The following is a 23,397-nucleotide window of genomic DNA, read 5'->3' as shown; positions in this document are numbered from 1 at the left end:
AATTCTAGGGAGACTATCATAAAGGAATAAAAGCCGAAGTCCCCAGTCATCTAACATAGCTGGAGATTACAAGAGAACTAACTTGTCATTCCTTTCCATTGTGCTGCTGGTGTCCCAGGCAATGTCCATCCTCCACCATAATATACAAATCTAGGCCAGGCACAGTGTCTCATGCATGTAATCCCAGCACTTTGGGAGGCCAAGATGGAAGAATCACGTGAGGCCAAGAGTTCAAGATCAGCCTAGGCAACATGGCAAGACCCTCTCTCTACAAAAAATAAAAATAAATAATTAGCCAGGTGTGGTGGCACGTGCCTCTGGTCCTGGCTACTTGGAAGACAGAGGTAGGAGGAACACTTGAGCCCAGAAGTTCAAGCTTACAGTGAGTTGTGATCACACCACTGCACTCCACCACGGGCGACAGAGCAAGACCCTGTCTCTCTCTCTCAAAAAAAAAAAAAAAAAAAAAAAACAAAATCTGCGTATCTCTTCAAGAAGTTAAACCAAAGGCTATTTGGCCACAATTCGGAACTTGTTTATATCTTCACTGCAAGCACTGCCAATAAAAGAGATTGCTCATCCATTTTCATTAACAACACCCACAATATTCTACCTACCCTAGTGCTATCACTAAAGCACAGCCTTGTGATTCCCTATACCTCTTTTTTTTTAATAGGACACTTTCTCCAATGAATAACAAGTCAATTAAATTCTTTACCATATAAAGTATAGAGATTTCAAATGAAAGTTTATGGACAGCTCAGATTCATGGGGCACCTTTAATATATGTTTAGCCTTATGCCATCACCACCTTCAAAAATCCATTTTCTGAGTTCCTTTTCCTCGAGTAATCTGACTCCTGAGCTTATCACTCTTTCTACATTGCCTTCCAGCTTCTCCTGTTGATAATCAAAGAAAGACATTTTCTTCTCACCCGAGAGTAAGAGAGGTATGTACTTTCATTAAAAGCATCGATTCAGAAACGCTTAAGAATTTAATGGAACCCAAGCAGTCCAGACTAGCAGCCCCACATTGCCTTGCTATGTATGTAACAGAAAGTTATTTCTTTAGAGCTGGAATTCCGTTGCCTAATACAAGGGCAGGGCTGGGCCTGTGCTCAGCAGAGAACCTGCGGGAAGTCTCAGGAGATTCTAAAGCTCTCCTAAGAGAGGAGTTTAACAAGATAACTCAGCTTTTAAATAACAGGGGCAGCCTCCTGGCTTCTATGCAGTGAAAGGGCTCACCTGCAATAAATGCAAGTAATCACTGCACACTTGCAATAATACAAGTAATAATACAAGTAATTACTGCACACAGAATAATAGATCTCAGCGGGATTCCAGGACCCAGGTACTCTGGAATCTCCCTCTACTTTCCACACAGGCAGGAATAGAAAGCACCACTTTTCTCATTAAGACGTGGGATAGACTCCTAATAGGTAAGTACATAAATTTCACTTGGCATAGTCATTGTGTTTTGGGTTGTTACCAAAAATAAAAATGCCCTTGTGTTAAAAGCTATAAAGGAGTGGATTTTCCCTCTCCTGGAACTGAATTCATAAAGTTGAGAAGTTCACTAGCATCACATTAGTATATTCCAGAGACTGGAAACAAAAACTTGGACACTCATTTCTTTTTCCTTTCTCTACTACAAACATCAAGCCACCCTTAGACACTTTAGGCATGTCAAATCCAGATTGCTCAAAGCTGTTTTCAAGAACATCTGTGTGTACCCTTCTAGAAAGAAAAAATTTTCTTAATTTAATTAAAAAAAATCTGTTAGTATTCCTACCTATACTTCTCCTGTCTTTTATCTCAACCATTTTATTTATTCCTTTGTCTCTGTCAAGTCACCCACCTGTCACTTTCATTCTCTCCCCTGAAAAGATTTTTTAAACAAATAAACTGATCCCAAAATATCACATCTGAATTTTCCAACCCATCCATTCTCTAAGAAAACCATCAGTATTAAATTCACAAGTTGCTCCTTCCACAAAAAAACAAAGCTACTCGCTTCTACCAGCAACATAATTTGAGACTGACAACTAAAACCTCATCAGCCCAAGCTTTACCCAGAATCAAACATATAGCCTAGGGTCCCAAGCTTAACCTAACTCTCCACAAAAGGCTCTCTTCTCAGCTATGAGGCCCTCTTCCTCTCTGGCCATCCCAGCAGTGAGAATTTACAGAGATGATCGACCTTCAGTTTATACTGGTCTCTGAGGACTGTGCCACCTCACACTCTTCTTCCTCCCTAAATTTGTTCTTACTAAACCCATAAAGCATACATTTTATCACTCAGATCAGGACACTTCTGAGAATAAAATAGGGTGTTACCAATTTAATTATGCCATGACAACAGGTGTGAGCCACAACAGTCCTGAGCAGACCAGATGTAAGTCACCCTGTCCTTATAATGGTGCTGAGGCCAGGTAAGGGGTTCTTACTTACAAAGAATGAATTTCTGCTCACTGATCCTATTGCTCTTCCCTGGGAGACATCCTTGGCGGTTTTGGGAGTCAGCAAAGAAGAACAGAAAAACAAATTGGAATTACCGAGTTCCCCCTTATAGCAAAGAAAAACATACTACACTGTAGTAAAAATTTTGTTCAAAATGTATTAAGTTTTGATAAGTGTTTTTCTGGGGGGGGACAGGATAAGGGTGCTAGAAGAGGGGGTAGGACAGAGAGAGCCTGTTGTATATTTGCTTATCTAGACATACTGAATAATAGCCAGTATTCACACACACAACTGCACTTAGTACCTAAATTTGCTTAATCTTTCCTAAATAACAGTTTAATGGATGATGCCTCTGAACTCAGAAGAGTTAGTTACACATTTGCCAGTTTCTTCTACGCCAGGGATTCCCACACTAAAATTCACAAACCTGTGAAGTCTCCCCCACCTCCAATAATTTAGGGACTGACATGTTTTCCATTGTTTATATTTTGCCAAAGACATTAAAGAAAATATATTTATAAAGGATATTTACTGCTACTCCCCCTTGAAAAAAAAGGGCAGGAATAATATAATCTCAAAACTAAAGGAAGTCCTTCAAATTGAATAGCATCACTAAAACTTGCTGTGTCTGTATATCTCACATTTTGCCTCAGTTCCATTTTCATCCTCATCTGACTTGGGGTCTGTCTGGACACCACTGGACTACTAAAAACAGCTAATGTTTACTGAGCACCAGTGTGCTCAGACACTGAGCCAGACACTGCACTGAGTATTTTACAAGCATTCTCTCATTTCATCAGCAACAGCCCCATGAAGTGAGTTCTGTTATTATCCCCATTATACAGGTAAACCTGGAACTTTAAGGGGTAAAATTACTTGCCCAAGGCTACACAGCTAGTCATCAGTGAAACTAATGATTTAAACCACAGCCAGAAAATCAGTTCAGTTCTGCTCCAAGACATAAAGTATGTGTTTCCCTAAGCATGGACTGGTTTAAAAAAAAAAAAGTTTTTAGGTGGTACATGATCACTGTATGTACTAGCATTTAATAATATTTTCACATACATAAGAACTATTCCCTTTTCAATTCTCTTTCAATCCTTCCTTTTAAATCAAGAAGAAAGTTTCAGCATGGTGCTAGGAAGACTCTAACTTCTTTGTTGGAAAGTAGAACTCAGAACTCTCTGCAAAATGACAACACCTAGATAGAATTTAGTAATGTTTTATTTTCATTATAGATTATCTAACAGTACTTTCTACTTATGTCAGGTAACACTAGTGACAAAGATTCCCTCCTTTGACTAAAACTTTAGCCAAGCTTCTCTGAGTCCTCTGCTTACCTAGGCATGACTTTGGCTTCCCTCTCTATCCTTGTAGAACCCAGTTTGGAAAGGAATCCTGCTAAGTTAGTTTAGAGAAAATTCTCTACCTTTGGTATCTGACTACCCTAGATATCTTATCACCCTGGCCAGCCTTCAGTAAGAATCTTACCAAGTCAGTTTAGTCAGAAACTCCTTAGGATTGATATTTCCTCTTAGTAATTTCCCACCACTGACCTCCACCCTCCCTTCTCCTTGGTTATAAACTCCCACTTGACCTTGTTGGAGTCATAGTTGAGTTGATCTCTAAATCTCCGCCCCCCACCCACTGCAAGACCCCATTACAATGGTCCCTATACCTATCGCCACAGCTTCCCTTGAACTAAGTCTAAAGTCTGCCTTACCATCTTTAACAAGTGTCATGAATAATTTTTTCTTTAACAATGATTTTTCATTGTCAATAGTAAAATTAAGTTGCCTTTTAAAATAAAATAATTTACATTTTATAAACAGTTGACTGCCAAAAAGATTTCCAAAAATTCAATAAAGTGATATATCAAAAAACATGGTAGAAGTGAGTACACACACATCTGAAGCCAGGTAAACCAATACCAGGATTGGGATGAGCACTTCCAAAATCCCAAAAGCCTGCAAACCAGATCTCCAAGCCCAGCAGTTTTTCTCCAAACTCTAAAAATGACAGGGTTACCCATGCTGGATGTTGTAATGTTTACTATCACCTACCACCCTAAAAAGGAAAAATAACTGTTTTTCATCTGTACTCACACCAACATTTCTGATACCAAATGTGTGGGATTCTTCCCCACACCAAGCCAACTGGATGTCCTACAATGCAATTGAATTCAGACACTGTCTTCCTGGAGTTAGCATCAGATCCACAAGTTCAGGGTACAGTTCTACAAGACTGCCCCCACTGCAGATGCCAAGTCCAAGCCTCCCTTATGACTGACTGGCTAGAAAATGGGGGACCTTGTAAGCCTCTTCTCAGGTTTGTTAATTTGCTAGAATGGCTCACATAACTCCAGAAAATAGTTTACTTACTACATTACTGGAAGTTTTATGCACCTCCCTGGGTTCACCAACCCCAAAGCTCTCCAAACCCTCAAATCCCCATCATTTAAGGGGGTTACCTTACACAGGCATGAATGATTACATCACTAGCCATTGGTGATCAAGCTCAATCTCTATCTAGCTCTTCTGTTCAGCCCTTCTACCCTTCCTGGAGAAGGGGCAGCGTGAGGCTAAAGAGACCAACCCCCATTCTTTGGAGTTTTCCAAAGTCACTCATTAACATAAACTCAGGTGAGGTTGCAAGGGAGAAATTAGGAGGGTTTTTTTTAAGAGCTCTGTGCCAGGAAGACCAAGACGAAATATACATTTCTTATTATATCACAACATCACACCACCCCCACCTTCTTATCCAAGAAGAAAAAGAAAAAAGAGGAAGAACTATGTGCCAGCCAGTAGGAAAAAAGTCAGACTTCTCTCCCATGACTTTGCTTCTCATCCATCTGTCATTGCACCTTAGGTAGTCACAAATTTCCTTAGTCATGGAGCTCTCCTGAACTCAGAAAGCAGACAAGGACAAAGCTGAAAAGGGCCTACCCCACCTGTCAGTACAAAGACCTTAAAATACCTGGGGTCAAGCAATTAAGAAGTACAGTAGGCCCTCATATCCATGGAGTCAACCAACAGGAGATCAAAAATATTTCTGAGGGGAGATAATAAAAAATACAATTAAAAAACAATACAGTATAATAACCATTTACATTTTATTATATTAGGTATTATAAGTAATCTAGAGATGATTTAAAGTATACAGGAGGATGTGCATAGGTTATATGCAAATACTATGCTATTTTATATAAGGAACTTGAGCATATCTAGATTTTGGTATCCAAGGGTTGGGCGGAAAGAAACTGGAACCATATGGCTACAACTGTAGTTATTTATCAAGGCCCAAGTGCCAGGCTCTGCTCTCCACCGAAGAGACAAAGTGGCTTTCAAGCATACTCTTACTGGGGAAATAAAACCACAAAACATGTAATTAATGAGTAATGAGATGTTAAGCTGTGTTTTGCCCTAAATTTGATCTAAGATGATACTTCAAAGAAATAACAGTTAAAAAGTACCCCAACCACCACCAAAAACACTAAATGATTATAAAAAAGGTATCAGTGATTACACTTTTACAAATTCTATCTTATAGAAATCTATCTTATAGCACAAGAGTCAGTCAATGCAGCAATATTTAGAATTATGAAAAGCTAAAAACATGTCAATAAAAGATAAATGTCTAAACTATGGAATACTGCTCAACCATTAAAAAAGAACGAGGTAGATATATAAATATGACATAGAAAGATAGCCATGACAATTAACTAAAAAAAAGAAAACTGCCAGACACATAGACTATAACTCCATTTCTGTTTCTAAACAACATGAGGGGAGGGGCCGGGCGCAGTGGTTCATGCCTGTAATCCTAGCACTCTGGGAGGCCGAAGCAGGCGGATCACTCAAGGTCAGGAGTTCGAAACCAGCCTGAGCAATAGCGAGACCCTGTCTCTACTAAAAATAGCAAGAAATTAATTGACCAACTAAAAAAAATATATATATATATATTTACAAAAAAAAATTAGCCGGGCATGGTGGCGCATGCCTGTGGTCCCAGCTACTCGGGAGGCTGAGGCAGAAGGATCACCTGAGCCCAGGCGTTTGTGGTTGCTGTGAGCTAGGCTGATGCCATGGCACTCACTCTAGCCTGGGCAACAAAGTGAGACTCTGTCTCAAAAAATAAAATAAAATAAAATAAAAAATAAATAAATATCAATTATTAAATTACTAATATTGGATGTCATCCACCTGAGCATTTTGAAGGAATTCCAGAATAAACTGGAAAACCATTGGCCAAAATGATGAAAGGCCCCCAAGTAAACTGCAAATGTGACCCCTAATCATAAGGACTTCATAAGACCTGAAATGTTCATAAGGACTTCATAAGACCTGAAACAAGAAAAGTTTATTTCCATATTAGACAAGCTAGTGAAATTAAACGACTAAGATCACTGAGTAGATCATTTTGGATTGTAGTTGTTTTTGTTAAGAATGGAGCTTATAAATAAGACAGGACAGATCTAAATAGACCATTAAGCCAAAAGGCCCAAGGATGAGGCTCTTCAGGATTAAAAGAACAGAAAGTGAGGAACATAGAATCTTTGTATTTGTAACTGACACTAAAGACTTCCATAGCAATAATGTGCCAAGTTATTGGTGCCAAATTATAGGAAGATGCTAGGAATCTATGCAAATAGAAGGAAAAGTGGCAGATGAGTGTTAAAATGAACATATGGCCTAAATCAGGCACACAAAACAACAACTCAGCTGTCAGTTATGACCCAGGAATAGTATCTGAGAGTCACTGTAAATGGACCCTAAGGACACCAGCCCAATAAAGAGCTACAAATTAAAAGGAATATAAAGTACACTGGGAATTATCAAGGCAAATGCCAAAAAAGAGAGAGAAACAACTCTACTCGCCTCATAAAATTCTGGTGCACTCACCTCCACAAACATTCACCACTTCATTTATGATCTATGTCCTACCCCTTCAACTACATACAGCACAGGAGTTAAACAAGATCAGTGGGTCTCAATGCCTGCCTCAGATTAATCCCAAACTGATTCATTCAGAATTGCCTAGCAGTAGCTTTTATGAAAACAGATTCCCAGGCCAGCCCCAGAAATCCTAATTCAGTGCCTATAAAACTGTGGTCCCCAAACCCCAGGTCACGGCCTGTTAGGAAATGGGCTGCACATCACCCCCTGAGCTCCCCGCCCATCCCCATCCATGGAAAAATTGTCTTCCATGAAACTTAGGAATAAGGCAGCACAGCAGGAGGAAAGCAGTGACAAGTGAGTGAAGCTTCACCTGTACTTACAGAAGCTTCACCTGTACTTACAGCCACTCCCCATCGCTTGCAGCTGGCTCCCCCATGATGATGCAGCTTGCATCACCAACTGAGCTCCACCTCCCCCCAGCCCCCAATCCACACCCAGTCCATCCCTGAAAAAATTGACTTCCATGAAACCAGTCCCTGGTGCCAAAAAGGTGGGGACAGCTGATATAAAGGGTCTCCTAGATGGTCCTGATGCAATGATTTAGGAATTCACTGGATTCTTCTCTCATTCTAAATCTACTCCCAGAAAAATTTAACAAGTCTTACTATAAAAAATAAACTCAAAAAGAAACCACATGAGGAACTACCAAGAATAGGCTAAGATGACTGCCTATACATGTTGAGCATCTCTAATGCAAAAATTTGAAATGCTTCAAAATCCAAGTATTTTTGAGCACTGACATGACACTCAAAGAAAATGCTCACTGGAACATTTCAGATTTCAGGTTTTCAAATTAGGGATGCTGAACTATAAACAGAATGTAAACATTCCAAAATCCAAAAAAATCCAAAACAATTCTGGTCCCAAGCATTTCAGATAAGGAATACTCAACCTGTATTTGCACATTAAATGGAAGGGGAAAAGACATGGAGGAAGAAAAAAACAAAAAGATCTGGCTCCACGCAAGAAAAGTAGAACTCAGAACCCTATCATGCCCCACACTCCCGCCTGTGTCTCCCAGTCAAGAGCAGGGCAATAGACTCTCCCCATGAGCTAGAGGATCCCTAAGTTCCCTCCTCATCCCCACCTTTCTCAAGTCAGGACCTGCTGCCTCCAGGAAAATGTCATGGTCTGTGTGTTCTGAGATAGAGATAAAACTGGGTGAATAAAATCCACTGGCACCGTGTTCCACTAGCTTACAAACAACCATTCTCAGTAGTTTATCCTGATACCACTACTGAAAAGAAGCCAAGAACCCCCCTTATTTCTATCTACCCTCTACCCACTCCACTATCCAGTCATTCTAATTCAAATTCTAACCCTCTGGCCTTCCATGCTAGAAAAATCTACCTTCTCCAAAAAAACAAAAAAACCAAGCAGTGGAAATAGAAAACATGCTTCATGCAGGATAAGCAGCAATTCAAAGTCAAGCCTGCCATAAGGTATGACATTTCTCAGCTTTGTTTCAGCATGCCTAAAAGAAATGTAACACAGGGTTTCTTATAGAATCACAGCCTTATGGGACTGGAAGATGCTTAGAGACCAGCCACCTCACTTCGGAGGAAAAGAGAGTTTGAGGTGGAATACCTTACTCAACACTACCCAGATGGAGAATGTCAGCACCCAGGCCAGAACTTGTATCCCAGCTTCTAGGCCAATGATCTCACATCTCTGCCATGCTGCTTCTAGGAACAATGTTCCTGGAAATTAGATTTATTAACTTTAATATATTAGATTCCCCAAATCTCCGTGATTCCTATTACAAATGAAGGTGGTGTTACAAAACCATCCCAAGAAGAATACTTCACACATAAAGAGAACTTAAGCACTTCAAAATTTGTTGATAGAGAGGAGATGGTGTCTTAAGTCACTCACTGTAAGCATAGAAACTGAGAAAATGTGCCAAGCCAGGTTTATATCATAGATTAAAATTTCAAAAATGGCATCTGAAAATGACATCAACATTTTCATTAGTTTTATTTTTCCTATAAGTTGCTGAACTTCCTAATTTTTAAAAAATGCCAACTGCAACCACTGTTCATTTTTTTCTTAAACATTAGAGCTAAGTGAGGAAAAACATAACATTAATTTATCATACTGAGTCTCATGAAAGTGAAATCCCGTAACACTCCATCTGTATCAAATGTTCACAACCTGTGATTCTGCATCAATTTCTGCTGTAAAAACAAAAAGCATATGTCAGTCTCCCAAGAGAGGAAGCAGCAACAGAAACTGGGTGTGTATCCACCTCCCAACAAGAAATAAGAGGAAAAGCTACATAAAACCAGTAAGAGTTGAGTCTCTATTTTATTCCTTTCCCCTGATAAGGTACAGAATTTCCTACAGTTTTAGCTATGCTCTTCTTGAAGAAATGAAATAAATCCAAAAACCAGACCCCAAAAGATATCCACTGTGCCCTGCTAGAACCACATCTGTCATATGGATAGTTAGCCCATGATGAGAAGTGAGTGCTTAACAGGCCTCAGATAACCTTACCTGAATTAAAAACCTGGCCAACTTTCTCTTTTGAACCTACAAACAAAAACTAAATTTTTACTTGTTTCCCAAATTTCACTCTTTAAGTAAACTGGGGCATAGACTTCAACAAATCATTTGCCCACTATTGCCATCACTGGTCACTAGCCTCAGAAGTCCCGACCCATGTTGATGAGACACACCGTATATGAGCTAGTTCCTTCCTGACTATTAGTTTCAAGCCCTGAAGCATGCTACTTTGCTTTTCACCAGAGCCAGAGCAGCAATAAATTCCATGTAGTAACAAAATGCTACTAGAAGTATACACACTGACAAGTTCTAGATCAGGGGTCCTCAAACTTTTTAAACAGGGGGCCAGTTCACTGTCCCTCAGACCGCTGGAGGGCCGGACTATACTTTAAAAACAACTATGAACAAATTCCTATGCACACAGCACATATCTTATTTTGAAGTAAAAAAACAAACGGGCAAAAACACCTGCATGTGGCCCGCAGGCTGTAGTTTGAGGACGCCTGTTCTAGATGCTATTTAACTTTTATTGAGCCTGCTCTTGGCATTTTTCATGCATGTTCCCTCTACTGGAAGAAAAATAATGATTTGGGAACACACAGGACTAGCTGATAGTAAGTCTGAAAACCTTAGTCTTAGCCCTGTAAGCAAGCAAGCATATGATTAAGACCAAGTTTTTTTTTTTTATCTGTCTCCCATTCTTTATATTTATTCAGTAGGCTTAATGTCAGCTACTAATCTCACCAGGGTACCAGAACAATGACCACCTCCACTACCTATCTTCCTTTTAAGACCCTTAAACGTGTATATTACATAATAACTCAGGTTAAACCCATACCATTTATGTGGGACATTGAACTTGAAGAAATTAAAGAAGTGAGAATCATTCTTAGTATAAAACAGAAGACTGGCAGAGGGATTCCTTTCCCCTTCTCGGGCAATTAAATGGGTGAGGGGAGAAGGTGGGGGGAAATGGGAACTGGGATTTGGCAATGGCCTCCTTTTAGCCTTCCACACCATAGGCAAGACAAGATAGGCTGTTTCCATGGCTGCTTGTGATAAGCACAGAAGATTAAAGAACTGTGGCCAATTCATTCTGCTGTTGAAATGTTCTCCTGCTTGAAAAGACATGCAAACATACAAAATTAGAGGAAAAGTAAAAGCAAAAAGACATAGAAAAGGTTTCTATCTCAAAAACAGAGAGTAAACCAGGTTAGTAAAACCAGAGAAAGTAGCCATCTCTAAGTAGCTGCCAGTGGGGTAACTGAATTTATACTATTTAATAAGTACCCAACGATTTCTCCCAACCTCATCAACTTAACATCTGCTGTCAATATTCTGTTGCAGCTACAGAGGCCTAGCAAATTATTCAAAGAAACCCAGAGTTGGAATCCTTCACAGTTTTAAGGCAATAAGATCTAACTTGATAAAAAGACATTTATTTAACCAGGTTATATTTTGTCCACCCACATTCTTGCTATCTCATCCTAACTCAGAAAATATAAATCTGTCTTCAGTTTTTCCATCATCCTCACTGACGTTTTCCATAACAGAACAGCTCCAAAATGTTTGAATCAACTTACTGCCCAATGTTTAAGGAGGTCTTAAACATTCCAGAACCAACTCTGTCCCTTCACCTCTACTCTCAATAGCAGACACAGGCACTACCATCATCAACATGTTTTAAAAACTGATAAAAGTGTTTTACAACTTGATTCCCAAGTTGTTCAACCTCAAACAAAATAATACAGGATTAGAATGGCAAAGCAGAGACCAGAAGAAACTTATGCATTTCGTGGCCATACAACACTTTGCCAAAAGAAGAAGGACTATTCCCCCCACTTCACTGTGGCAAACCTCAACCCTAGATCATTCCAGACCTTCAGCTCAGCCCGAGTCCAGACAAATCTGGAGGGTTCACACTGAAAAGCACACCTACCTGTGGTTAGTCAGTGTTCCGATTTCTGCCCCTTTCCCAAAAAGCAGAAAAGTAGTATCTCCTGGGCCGGGCGCTGTGGCTCACGCCTGTAATCCTAGCTCTTGGGAGGCCGAGGCGGGCGGATTGCTCAAGGTCAGGAGTTCAAAACCAGCCTGAGCAAGAGCGAGACCCCGTCTCTACTATAAATAGAAAGAAATTAATTGGCCAACTGATATATATATAAAAAAAAAAATTAGCCGGGCATGGTGGCGCATGCCTGTAGTCCCAGCTACTCGGGAGGCTGAGGCAGGAGGATCGCTTGAGCCCAGGAGTTTGAGGTTGCTGTGAGCTAGGCTGACGCCACGGCACTCACTCTAGCCTGGACAACAAAGTGAGACTCTGTCTCAAAAAAAAAAAAAAAAAAAAAAAAAAAAAAGTAGTATCTCCTGTTTTCCTACTCATCAAACTCTTTCTCACTTTCATCTGTCATAGAGCTCCAAACTCCTTTGTACTTTTACAAAGCAGTTTCTAGTACCACTAGAAACGATTACTCTCCAGGAAAATACAACTTTGCTTAGCAGAAGAGCTTCACACAGAGCAGTTTGCCAGTGGTCGATTTTTCGTTCCAGACAAGGCTTCTAAGCCTGGCACAAATCTGCCTGTCGCTCTGCAGTTCACTCGGCTTCCCTCCCCTAATCCCTGCCTGTAACTCACTCACCCATCCTCTGTAGTATGGTTAGAGAATGCAGTGCAGTCTGCTCAACGCAGACTGCTCAAATCACTGAATTTTAAATGCCACCTCCCAGAGTCAACCATCTTCCACACCACACTCCTATGCACACAAAAGATCACAGCACCAAATGAAGTCACTTACCACAATAGCAGCTTCCGGACAAGACAAGGAGTAACATCTAATCTTTTCTCAACTCAATTACAGTCCACTTTACTTTCCTGCAATTTGCAGCCATGCATCACTGGTCATGCTCTCCATGTTATAAAGTAATACCCTGGAGAGTCCTGGAGTCAGAGGCATCATAGAATGATGTTGAAGAGTGTGTGCTCTGGCAGATAGGCCTGGGTTCAAGTCTCAGCTCCTATTACCAACATAAAGTATCTGCCCTTCAGTAAACCAATCCTTCTAAACCTCAAATTACATATCTGTAAAATGTAGCCAAAAATCATATCTACTTGCCAGGTATTATAAATGAGATAATATAAACAGAATACCTAACACAAGAGATGACAATAAAAAAGCAATTGTTGACATTCAGTATCCATGGGGGAAATTTGTAGGCAGTCACCTCATAGAGAGGTGACTTCCAGCTGCCCTGGAAGTCTCCAGTATTGGTAGAAGTAAAAATACATTCTGCCTCATTCCATTCCATCCCACAAATGAGAGGTAAGACTTAGCAAGGAAAAAACTTCAAAAGATCCATTTGGTGCTGCCAATCCCAACACCAGACAGCCAAGCGATGCTTTGTTCCCATGGTGAAGAGAGGATCAGTGCAACTGAAAAAGCTAATGAAAGAGGAGCAGCTTCAGGATAATTCTTTCATGAGTCAGGTCAATATCTCAAGGGGGGAAAAATATGTGGATGTTGGAAATTCCCTTCTCATTCAGTTTCTGCTAAATTCTGAGTCTCCATTATGTATAAATAAAGAGAAAATGCAATATTGAAAATCCCATAATCCCAGCTGATGGCAGGATATTACCTAAGCAAAGAACACATAGGAATAGGAGGGGAAAAATATTGAAATTGAATTTACTCACAACCTGCAGAACATTTTAATCCTGTGAAAAACAATGGGACAATAAAATAGAATTTTAAAAAACTTTCTACAATAGCAAAAACCGTGAAGCTTGGGAGGAAGTATCATAAAGGATATTTGCTGTTCCAGATGGAAAAGTCAAAACTGCAGTCTGAAATGAAACCTAGAAGTTTAGTCATTGCAACCAGAAAAGCTGGTAGTAACTAAGAAATGTCAGGTTCCAAGAATTGGGAGGGTTGGGAGAAGGATAACAACGAGAGCAGGTGGTAAAGCAAGTTTATAATATATTACAAAATTATCATGGTACTAGGGGTAAATTTTTAAAATGAACCTTGCAGGGTTAAATTCAAAATTCAAGAATGTAGAAAGTGAGGGGATATAAAATCAGGCAGAATTTATGGTATTAAGAGCCCTGGACTGGGAATCAGAACACTTAGGTTCTTGTCCTGGCTTCAATCCAAACCACCTTGCAACCTTAGGCAAGTCACTTGCCATCTTTAAACCCGTCTCCTTATCTGTAAGATGTAAAAGAACAACAATGATTACTAAGATACTGCCAGCCTAACGTTTTAAAAGTCAAAAGGACACAAAGATCAGGAGCTCTCAGGCCTACTGACTATAAACAAGAGGTGGAGGGGAAAAGGAAAAGAGGGCCAGAGAGTGAGAAAACTTCAAGTAACTGAGCGTCGGTGGTAAGAGAAAAGCTTCAGAATGGCCAAGTACTCCTGGGGTTCCAGGAGCAAGAGCAGATGTTAGGATCTCGAAAAACTGCAAACTGTTCAGCATATGTCAAAATGGACAGAAAGACGGGGGATGGGAGGAGAGCTACCAACGAATTATCTCCGTTAATCAATCAGTATTCAATCTGTCCTGGTAGACAGCCAGGAGATTCGAATGCCACGGCCACGGAAATCACTGTGACCCTGATGCCAGGGTGTCAGGAAGCAAGGAGTCCGTGTCGGGTTCCGTCTAGTGAGGGGATACGAAGAATGGGTGAAAAGTGAAGAAGGAGAGAGGTAAGGGCATCTGGGAAACCACGCAGGCTGGCGGGAGGTGAAGAGGACTCAACGCCTGACTCCCGCCCGAAGGCAAGCAGAGGGGTCAGTGTCCAGGGCCCCGTTCTCACCATCTTGACGATGCCCCGCTGCACGGTGGGGACCGCGGGTCCCCCGGAGGAGCCGCCGCTCTGCGCGGAGGAGGCCATGTGTGGAGATGCAAAGGCAGCGAACGAGGCGGCCCGCCCGGCTGGAGGTGTCAATGTGGGTGTCGGTGTTAGTGAGAGGCCGCCGAGGCGAGGGGCAGGTTGGCGACCAGCTGCGGGCAACGGACGGGACGGACGCTCTGGGCGCTCACAAGAGCAGTAGCGGGACTAGGAGCGAAAGAGGAGACGCGATCTCCGCCACCGCCACACGTTCTACTCGCCGCGCAAGCGTGCCAGAGCGCCACCGTTCTCTGGCCAATTAGCGCCCAGAGCCCGCCGGACCTCAAGCCAATAGACACCCTGTTTCCGGAGCCCCGCCCCTTGGTCCCAAAACGGGTGGCGAGCTCCAGGAAGCGCTGAAAGAGCTGATTTGCGGTGACGGGCTAAGTGTGGGGCGGGACTTCCGGGGCAGCCGGAGTAGGTAGTGTCGGGAGGTGTAGTGGAAAGGAAAGGACACGTCAGCATCTGGCCTTGGGGCGCGGGGGGCCATGGGAGCCCCGTGGGCGGGGCTAGCCGCGCCCTCCCGCCTAGCCCCGCCCATTTAGCCCCGCCCCGCGGCCGGTGGGGAGCCCACTCTGACGCCAGCGGGCTGGGTGGGCTCACCTGCATTGGAGGTTGCGGGCTGGAAGGAGGGATTCCCGCAAGCTAGGTCCTGAAGGAGTCTTCGTACCGGCTGCACACTGACTTCCGACATTTTACCCTGCTAAAAGAAGGGAGAGAAGAACTTGGAAAAGTCAGAGCATGGTGAAACCTCCCACTGATACTGGCCTTGACCGGGAACGCGGCCGCGCGCCCTGCCTGCAGTCGGGAGTCTGTCTCGCTTGTATTTGCTTACCTGGGGTCTAGCACTGGCGCTCCATTAAGGTTTGTTGCTGGAAGGAGTAAATAGCTCTTGGAAGGATCACGTGCCCTCTATTCGGCCTCTTCCCGGCTGCTCCAGTGAAGTTAGGAAAAGCCTCGCTTCATGCTTTCCCAGGGCCAGAAGGAGGCAGCCCTCACCGATTGGGAAGCACTTCCAACCGCCTGATCTCACCTAGCCCCAGCTTTGCGAGTAAAGGGGTGGGGGAAGGGACGGAAGAACCAGGGCCTACAAATATTTAAGTGAAGCCAAAGACCCTTGCATGGGTTATCATTTAGTCCTAAAAGCTGACTCTATACTGAGGATACCACTTCCCCTGCAGCTTTTTTGAGAAAAGCTTTGCTTATTCTCCCATACTTCACATTCCCCAGAGTCAAGTTTTAAGGTCAGCATCTTCCTAGATCTCTAGTGCTCTTTCCGTGCCATGAATTTGCTGCCATCTTCCAAAAAAAAAAAAAAACTTTGTGGGGGCTCATTTCATGTGATTATACCACTCTCCATCTCATTGAGATTGTTGTCTACCCTGCCCTAACTCATACCGTGTCATTCACTGAAATTGTTGACACCTGGTGCACACTCTTCTCCATCCATTTATCCCAAAATACTTTAATATTTCTGGCCATGACTTATCCAGTACCCTGGTCTCTCAGCTCCTTGACCTCATCTTCAGTAAACTTGACCTCTGCACCAGGTTAGCCACCGTTTTCCAGGACAGATAAAGCATTATAACTTCATGGCCAAAACTGTAAACTCAAACATCTCATTCTGTGATCCTAATTGCTGTCCTTAGTGGCTCAGTTTCTTGCTCCGTGGGTCTCTCTATAGGGCAGCTCACAGCATCGCAGCTGGTTTCAGAGCAAACAAGTGAGAGAGCAGAAGAGAACAAGTTTACCTGGAACATAAAGTCCCTGAACCCCTCTACCCTCTCTTTGTCGGCTCCCTTCTGCTTTCTCCTGGATCCAATCCTGGGTTAGACTCCATACACTGGCCATCATATTAGCTCCTGTCCTACCAATATCCTCATCTATAATCCCCAGTGGTTTTCATTGTATTCACCTGTCAAAACCTCAACTCTAGACCTCTCTACCTTCTCTAAAACTACCACTTAGCTAGAGAAAACACTCAACTATGCAGGTTGGTGCCACAGCGAATTAATGGATCCTCACACATTGCCTGGAATTTCTTCTTTTCCTCAGTTTGATCTCCAACTCCACTGGGTCTGTTTTAAATATTCTCTGTTCTCTTAACTCCAACTCCACTCTATCCAACACTCTCAAATATTTATAAGGCCTCCTACTTAGGAGAGAAAAAGTTGTCAAGATCTCCTTCCATTTCCTACCACCAAATCTAAAATTTTATCTTCCTTCTCATTCCTCTCTTCTGCCTTGTTACAAAGAAAACACTCCCTCCTCCTCAGGCTAAACTCTCCATCTATGTTCTGGATCTACCTGTTCAAAGACCTTTTTTTTTTTTTTTAAAGATATGGTCTTGATATGTTGCCCAGGCTCAAACACCTGGACTCAAGCAATCCTCCTGCCTCAGCTTCCTGAGTGGCTGAGACTACAGGTGCACACTACCATGCCCAGCTCTGAGAACTCTCTTAATAGATCATTCCTTCTCCTGTTTCTTTTTTTTTTATTTTTATAGATTTAGGCGGTACAAGTGGGTTTGCATACATGAATGAATTGTATAGTGGCAGACTCAGGGCTTTTAGTGTACCTGTCACCTGAATAGTATACATTTTACCTGATAGGTAGTTTTTGATCTCTCACTCCCATCCCATCTTCCCCCCTAGTCCCCAAAGTCTGTTATCCCACTCTGTATGACCATGTATGCCCTCCATTTAGCTCCTTATAAGTGAGTATATATGGTATTTGTCTTTCCATTCCTGAGATACTTCATTTAGGATTATGGCTTCTAGTTCCATCCAAGTTGCTGCAAAAGACATTATTTCATTATTTTTTATGGCTGAATAGTATTCCATGCTGTATATGTACTACGTTTTCTTTATCCACTTATCAGATGATGGGCACTTAGGTTGATTCCATAACTTTGCAATTGTGAATTGTGCTGCAATAAACATACAAGTGCATGTGTCTTTTTGATGTAATGACTTCTTTTCCGTCAAGTAGGTACCCATTAGTGGGATTGCTATATCAAATGGTAGGTCTACTTTTAGTTCTTGAGGAATCTCCATACTATTTTCCATAGAGGTTGAACTAATTTACCCTCTCCTGTTTTTACAGACTCTCAGTTTATCCTGGATTCTTCTCTTTAGCCTTTAAAATTTCTCCAATTTCTTGCATTATAGAAGTAAATTAATTAAATAAATATTTCTTTACTTCACATTCCTCTCCAGAGATCTCCCTTCACAGGCAAATCTTCTAAGTGAAATTCTTTGTTGCCACCACAACTTCACCCCACATCCAATCTTCAGCCCACTGCACTCTGACTATTGCCCTTACCAATTCACAGAAATACTTCTCTCCAAGGTCATTAGTGACCTTCTTGGTACTACTTTCAACGGATGTTTTTCAGAGCTCACTTTGCTGAGGTCTCCATAGCATTTGACACTGCTTGAAATGTAGTTCTCCTTCCGAGATATCACATACCATACTTTTTGTATTCTTTTCCTAGCTGCACCTTCTCATCTCAGTTGGGAAAGACTCCTCCTTTGCCTGCCCCTTAATGTTGTTGTCCCTCGGGATTCTTCTCAAGGCATCTTCTTTTCTAATTCTAAACATTCTTCCTAAGACATCCTATCTACTCCCATGGCTGTGTGCCAATGATTCCCAGATACATAGCTCATGTTAAAATCTCTCTTGAGCTCCAGACCATATGTCCCTCATTACTCTGGAGACCTGCCTATGACTGTCACCTGGAGAACTGAAATTCAACATGTTTCAAAAGGAACTAATTTTCTTTCCTCTCAAACCTGCTCTTCCCTAGTGTATGTCTCAGCCCAAACAATGACAACAAAAACTACCCAGTTGCCAGCCAAAACCTGGATGTCATCTGTGATTCCTCCCTCTTCCTCATTCCCCACTCCTGAATCAATCTCTGAAATATGCAGGATCTACAGCAGCACAGTCACAGGCCCTGAAAGCACACTGCCTGGGTTTACATCCCCCACACTGTATAACCTTCAGAAGATTGTGTCATATCTCTGTGCCTTAGATTTATCACCTGTAAAATAAAAATGATAAAAGGACCCACCTCTAAGGGTTGCTTCAGTTTTCAGAATCGTATGAGTTAGTATGTATTAAAAACTTAGAACATTGCCTGAATCTATGTGTTAAATTTTTTATGATTACTGATAGAGAAAGGATTTGACACTAGCTTCCATGACTCTAAATCACATGATCTTTCCATTGTGCCTTTAAGGAAGGAACAGGACTTTGAAATCCTTAAAAAAGACTTCTTTTGTGCAGTGGACAACACTGCACACAACTCGTGCGCGTGCGTGTGTGTGTGTGTGTGTGTGTGTGTGTGCAATCTGAAGATGGACAAGATTCATTGAAAATAACAAGCAAAACACCCTATTTCCTGAACTTCTTTGAAAGTAAATTTAGGAAATATGCTCCTAGCAGTAATAATGGCCTAAATATTGAGCACTAAACATATGCACTAAACAGACTCTATGCTTTTACGTACATTACATAACTTAATCCTTAGAACAACCCTACGAAGTAGATATAATCAATCTCTTTCTACAAAGGAGAACATTAGTGCATAGAAAAGGTGAACCACCAACTCCAGCTCAACAGCTAATAAGGATGGAATCAAAATATGAACCCAGAACTTTCTACCATAAATAGTCTGCTCTTAGCTATTTGACTAGCCTTCTTCTAAGGTGTCCAAATATGCCCCCTTCGGCCTGGGCCTGCACCTGTAGAATTCAGAAGCTGGCCAAAGAAAGTGTTTTTAATGCTCTGGTAAGTTTCATTTGGGAATACAGGAAAAAACTCAACACTATGAAGTAATTTCCTGCCTCCATTCTCCCCAGCCCACCTCCAACTTCAACCCATCCTCCATACTATAAATCTGATATTCTTTGTAAAATGTAATTTTCAATCACATTAACTCTCTCCTTAAAATTCCAGTGGCTCCCCACTCTTCAATATAAAATGTGAACTCCTTGACATAGCACCCTTACCACCTGGCCCTGTCCTACCTTTCACCTTCTCCTTCCTTTCCTCCTCCTCCTCCCCCGCCTCCTCCTCCTCCTCCTCCTCCTCCTGTTTTGAAGCGTCACTGTATATTTATTTAAAAGAAAAGCTTCACAAACCCAAGTTGTCTAGATCAATGCTATCTAAAAGAACTTTCTGCAGTGATTAAAATGTTGTATATATGTTCTGTCCAAATGGGAGCCACCAGCCAGACATGGCTAATGAACCCTTGAAATGTGACCAGTGCAACTGAGGAAGTGAATTTTTAATGTTATTTCATTTTAATTAATTTAACACGTGAGGCTAGTGGCTTTATTGCACAGCATCAGCCTATGTGATTAAATCTGAATATTGCTGTCATATCTGTTATCGTACTCTTCTATGTAGGTTTTTAATCTTCTGTATAAGCTTTGAAATCATTTCTATATGCTTTGCATGGTCTGAACTTGATTAAAATGCAGAATGGTATAAGCTATCATTTAAAAAAACATTTTAAGGCCAGTATAGTGGCTCACACCTATTATCCTAGCACTCTGGGAGAACAAGATGGAGAATTGATTCAGGCCAGGAGCTTGAGACCAGCCTGAACAACATTGTAAGACCTCATCTCTACAAAAAAAATTTTTTAATAAAAAAATTAGCCAGGTGTGGTGGTACATACCTGTAGTACCAACCACTTGGGAGGCTGAGGTAGGAGGATTGCCTCAGCCCAGGAAGTCAAGGCTGCAGACAACAAAAGTTTATAATTAAAAGCAGAATACAAATGTCGTTTAAAAAAGAAAAGTAAAATAAGGCTTAGACATTATTTCTCAAATGTCATAGTAAAACAAAATTTATTTCAACTTAAGGAAGACAATGCATTCTTCCTCCCAAATTGCCCTATTTATATAGCAACTTGATGTAAAGGATTTAAGAAGTTATAATGTGTTTTTATAACTATATGATTTGAGCAATGGTTATAAAACTTTTAGTTAATGGATCGACTTTATACCTTGGCTTGTTGTCATTTAATGGCAAGGTCAACCTTCATTCTATTCTCCCAAATGCTATTAATCAATGCTTCTGGGTTCTCTCAGTGGCCTTAGATAATTGTATATTGATTTGCTGCTGCTAAAGCTATAAGTTTTGACTACTGTCGTGTTTCATCACTCCAGACCGTGCCTGCCACACAAATTTTTAATAAAAAGAGTCATAAGGAAAACTCCATCCAATGGTACCACCTTTATTATATGGCAGCGTGTTGTTCTGGGTCTCTGTAAACTGAGATGATCAAGAAAGGATGAAATTGAGGATTCCTTCCTCTCTATTCCCAGAATGCTGAGGTCAGCAAATTCAGAGTGAGGAAAACTTCAGCAAGGGACAGCAAACTAGATTACTCATGAGATAAACAGACATTAGTTCCCCCCTATCTGCTGGGGATACGTTCCAAGACCCCCCAATGGATGCCTGAGACCTTGGATAGTACCAAACCCTATGTATACATTATGTTTTTTCCTATACATACATTTTTTTACATACAGGAGCCACTTAGACTGTGTCCTCTCTCTCTGAAGAGAAGAACAATTATCAATGGCAAGTGGCAGTTGCAGCAAAGCAACACCAAAAGCCAGCTTCACGCTTAGGAGAGAACACGGCACCTCCTCCTGATGGTTTATCGTGCTCTACACACTCAGAAATTTCCCTAGTAACAAACTACAGAAGTGATCCCTGAAAGTATAGTCTTTATACCTATGATACAACTTAATTTATAAATTAGGCACAGTAAGAGATTAACAACATTAATAATAAAATAGAACAATTATAATAATACGCTGTAATAAAAGTTATATGAATGTGGTCTCTCTCTCTCTCTCAAAATATCTTAATACTTTTGGACCACAGTTGACTACCGGTAACTGAAACTTCAGAAAGGAAAACCTCAGATTGAAGGGGCGGAGGGTTGTAGAGACTATTGTACATTTTTCTTTCACAGATCAAGAAGTTGAAAGTATTTGTTTAGAGGCTCAAACATCTCAGTGCATGCATCTCTGCAATTTTCTTGGCTTTTTCCTTTGTAGTTGCAAAATAGCTGCTTCAGTACCAGACATTGGAAGAAGAAAGAGGAGGAGGAGGAGGGAGGAGACAGGCAGCGAGGGGGAATGGGGGGGTGGTGGAAGTGATGAGGAGGAGAAGGGAGGAGTCTTCAAGAAGAAGAAAAATACCAGTCCCAGAAATATCTGCACATTTTTATCAATTTTCCCAGAAGTGCCTGTCCTAAAGCCTCTCCTCACTGCAGGCGAGGGCTGGGAAGGCCTTTAGATTGACAAGGGAGAGGGAATCAGAAATGCATGCTAGGGTGACCTGAGCACTGTACTCCTTCTTTGCTTCTGGCCCCATTCTACCCTTCTAAAACTCTGGACTATTCCCAAGCCTCATTCCCTTTTATCAAGGCAGAATCCTGGCCCCTCATTCTCTCCAGACTGAAAAAGCCTAAAGCAGGCAGCCTGTGTTGCATCAATGCAGTCTCTAGACCAGGGTCTCCACTCCTAAAAGCCGGCCTCCGCGGAGTGTGCAGGCCAGGGAGCATGGGCTTCCTCCTCTTCTCCTGCCTGTGGAAAGGCCTTCTGTCCGCAGAAGGACATAACCCTGTGCGCATTGCCCTCTGCTGCTCACTGTAGGTCCAGCAGCTCTAGCCACACTGGGAAACTCACCCCAAACACACCTAGCGCTTCCTGTCCCTGTGTTTTTCCCTACACCCAATTTCCTCTACTTGGAATGCCCTTCTTCAGCTCAGGTCAGACACAGCTTTTCCCATAAAATCTCCTGGAGATACCTTCAACTAGAAGTTAGTCCTCCCTCCCCTGGATCCCCAGCCCCTTTCCCATGGTGTGCTGTACTCTCCCTGTGTCACAGTTATTTGTGTAACAATTGAACTGGCCTGTAAACTTTTTGATAACAAGCTCCTATGAGTCTTGTTAATTTTTGTGTTCTCCATAAGCCTGGCACTGCCTTATAAAGAATAAGCATTCAATAAGTATATGTTGAATTAAATTGAAATATTCAGTCTGTTTGAATGTCTGAGATGACTTATTTACCTTCTCTTTGCATTCTATATATCCTTTCTGTTTTCTGGAAATTGAACTAAGAATGTTGAGGGTGTTTAGGGTAAAAGTTGGGGATTAGAGTAAAGATTACAATCATGGGACAGGTCCCAATATAGGATAGTTCATTGAGTCATAAATTGTATTTAACTTCTGCCAACAATAGAATGTATCTCATCTCCTCCTATTCCTGAACCCTGGAAACCACACACACCTTAACTTTAGCTTGTCAGCAATTATTCAGTGGCTTAAATAATATAGCTGTGTATTTCTCTCTCACATAACAGCCCAGGATGTTGACTTTCCTCTTGTAATCATCCAAAGACAGAGGCTGGCGGCAGCTGTCCCATCCATTAACAGGGATTCTAATTAAACAAAAAAAAAGTTCTCGTTTAAAGTCAAGAGCAAAGACAGAGGGATCATGTGATGATGCAGAAATGTTTTGAGGAGAAGAAAAAGGTTGAGATGGTCACATTGGA

The 23,397-nt window shown here is 41.6% G+C and overlaps 1 protein-coding gene and 1 pseudogene across 1 annotated transcript in view; both read right to left on the bottom strand.

The window, feature by feature from the left end:
• The window catches only part of SND1 (staphylococcal nuclease and tudor domain containing 1), a 425,525-nt gene extending 410,475 nt beyond the window's left edge, over positions 1–15,050 (bottom strand). Inside the window, exon 1 of the mRNA XM_012789123.3 lies at positions 14,736–15,050. Within this exon, the coding sequence (XP_012644577.1) occupies positions 14,736–14,813 (78 nt within the window). The 5' untranslated portion in view covers positions 14,814–15,050. The remainder of the gene's footprint in view (positions 1–14,735) is intronic.
• Positions 15,051–21,360: 6,310 nt separating this feature from the next.
• LOC142873097 (uncharacterized) lies at positions 21,361–21,561 on the bottom strand (annotated as a pseudogene).
• Positions 21,562–23,397: the final 1,836 nt, after the last annotated feature.

The sequence above is a fragment of the Microcebus murinus genome, chromosome 9, assembly GCF_040939455.1.
Source record: "Microcebus murinus isolate Inina chromosome 9, M.murinus_Inina_mat1.0, whole genome shotgun sequence".
Taxonomy (NCBI): domain Eukaryota; kingdom Metazoa; phylum Chordata; class Mammalia; order Primates; family Cheirogaleidae; genus Microcebus; species Microcebus murinus.
This window is presented reverse-complemented; position numbering and strand designations above follow the sequence as displayed.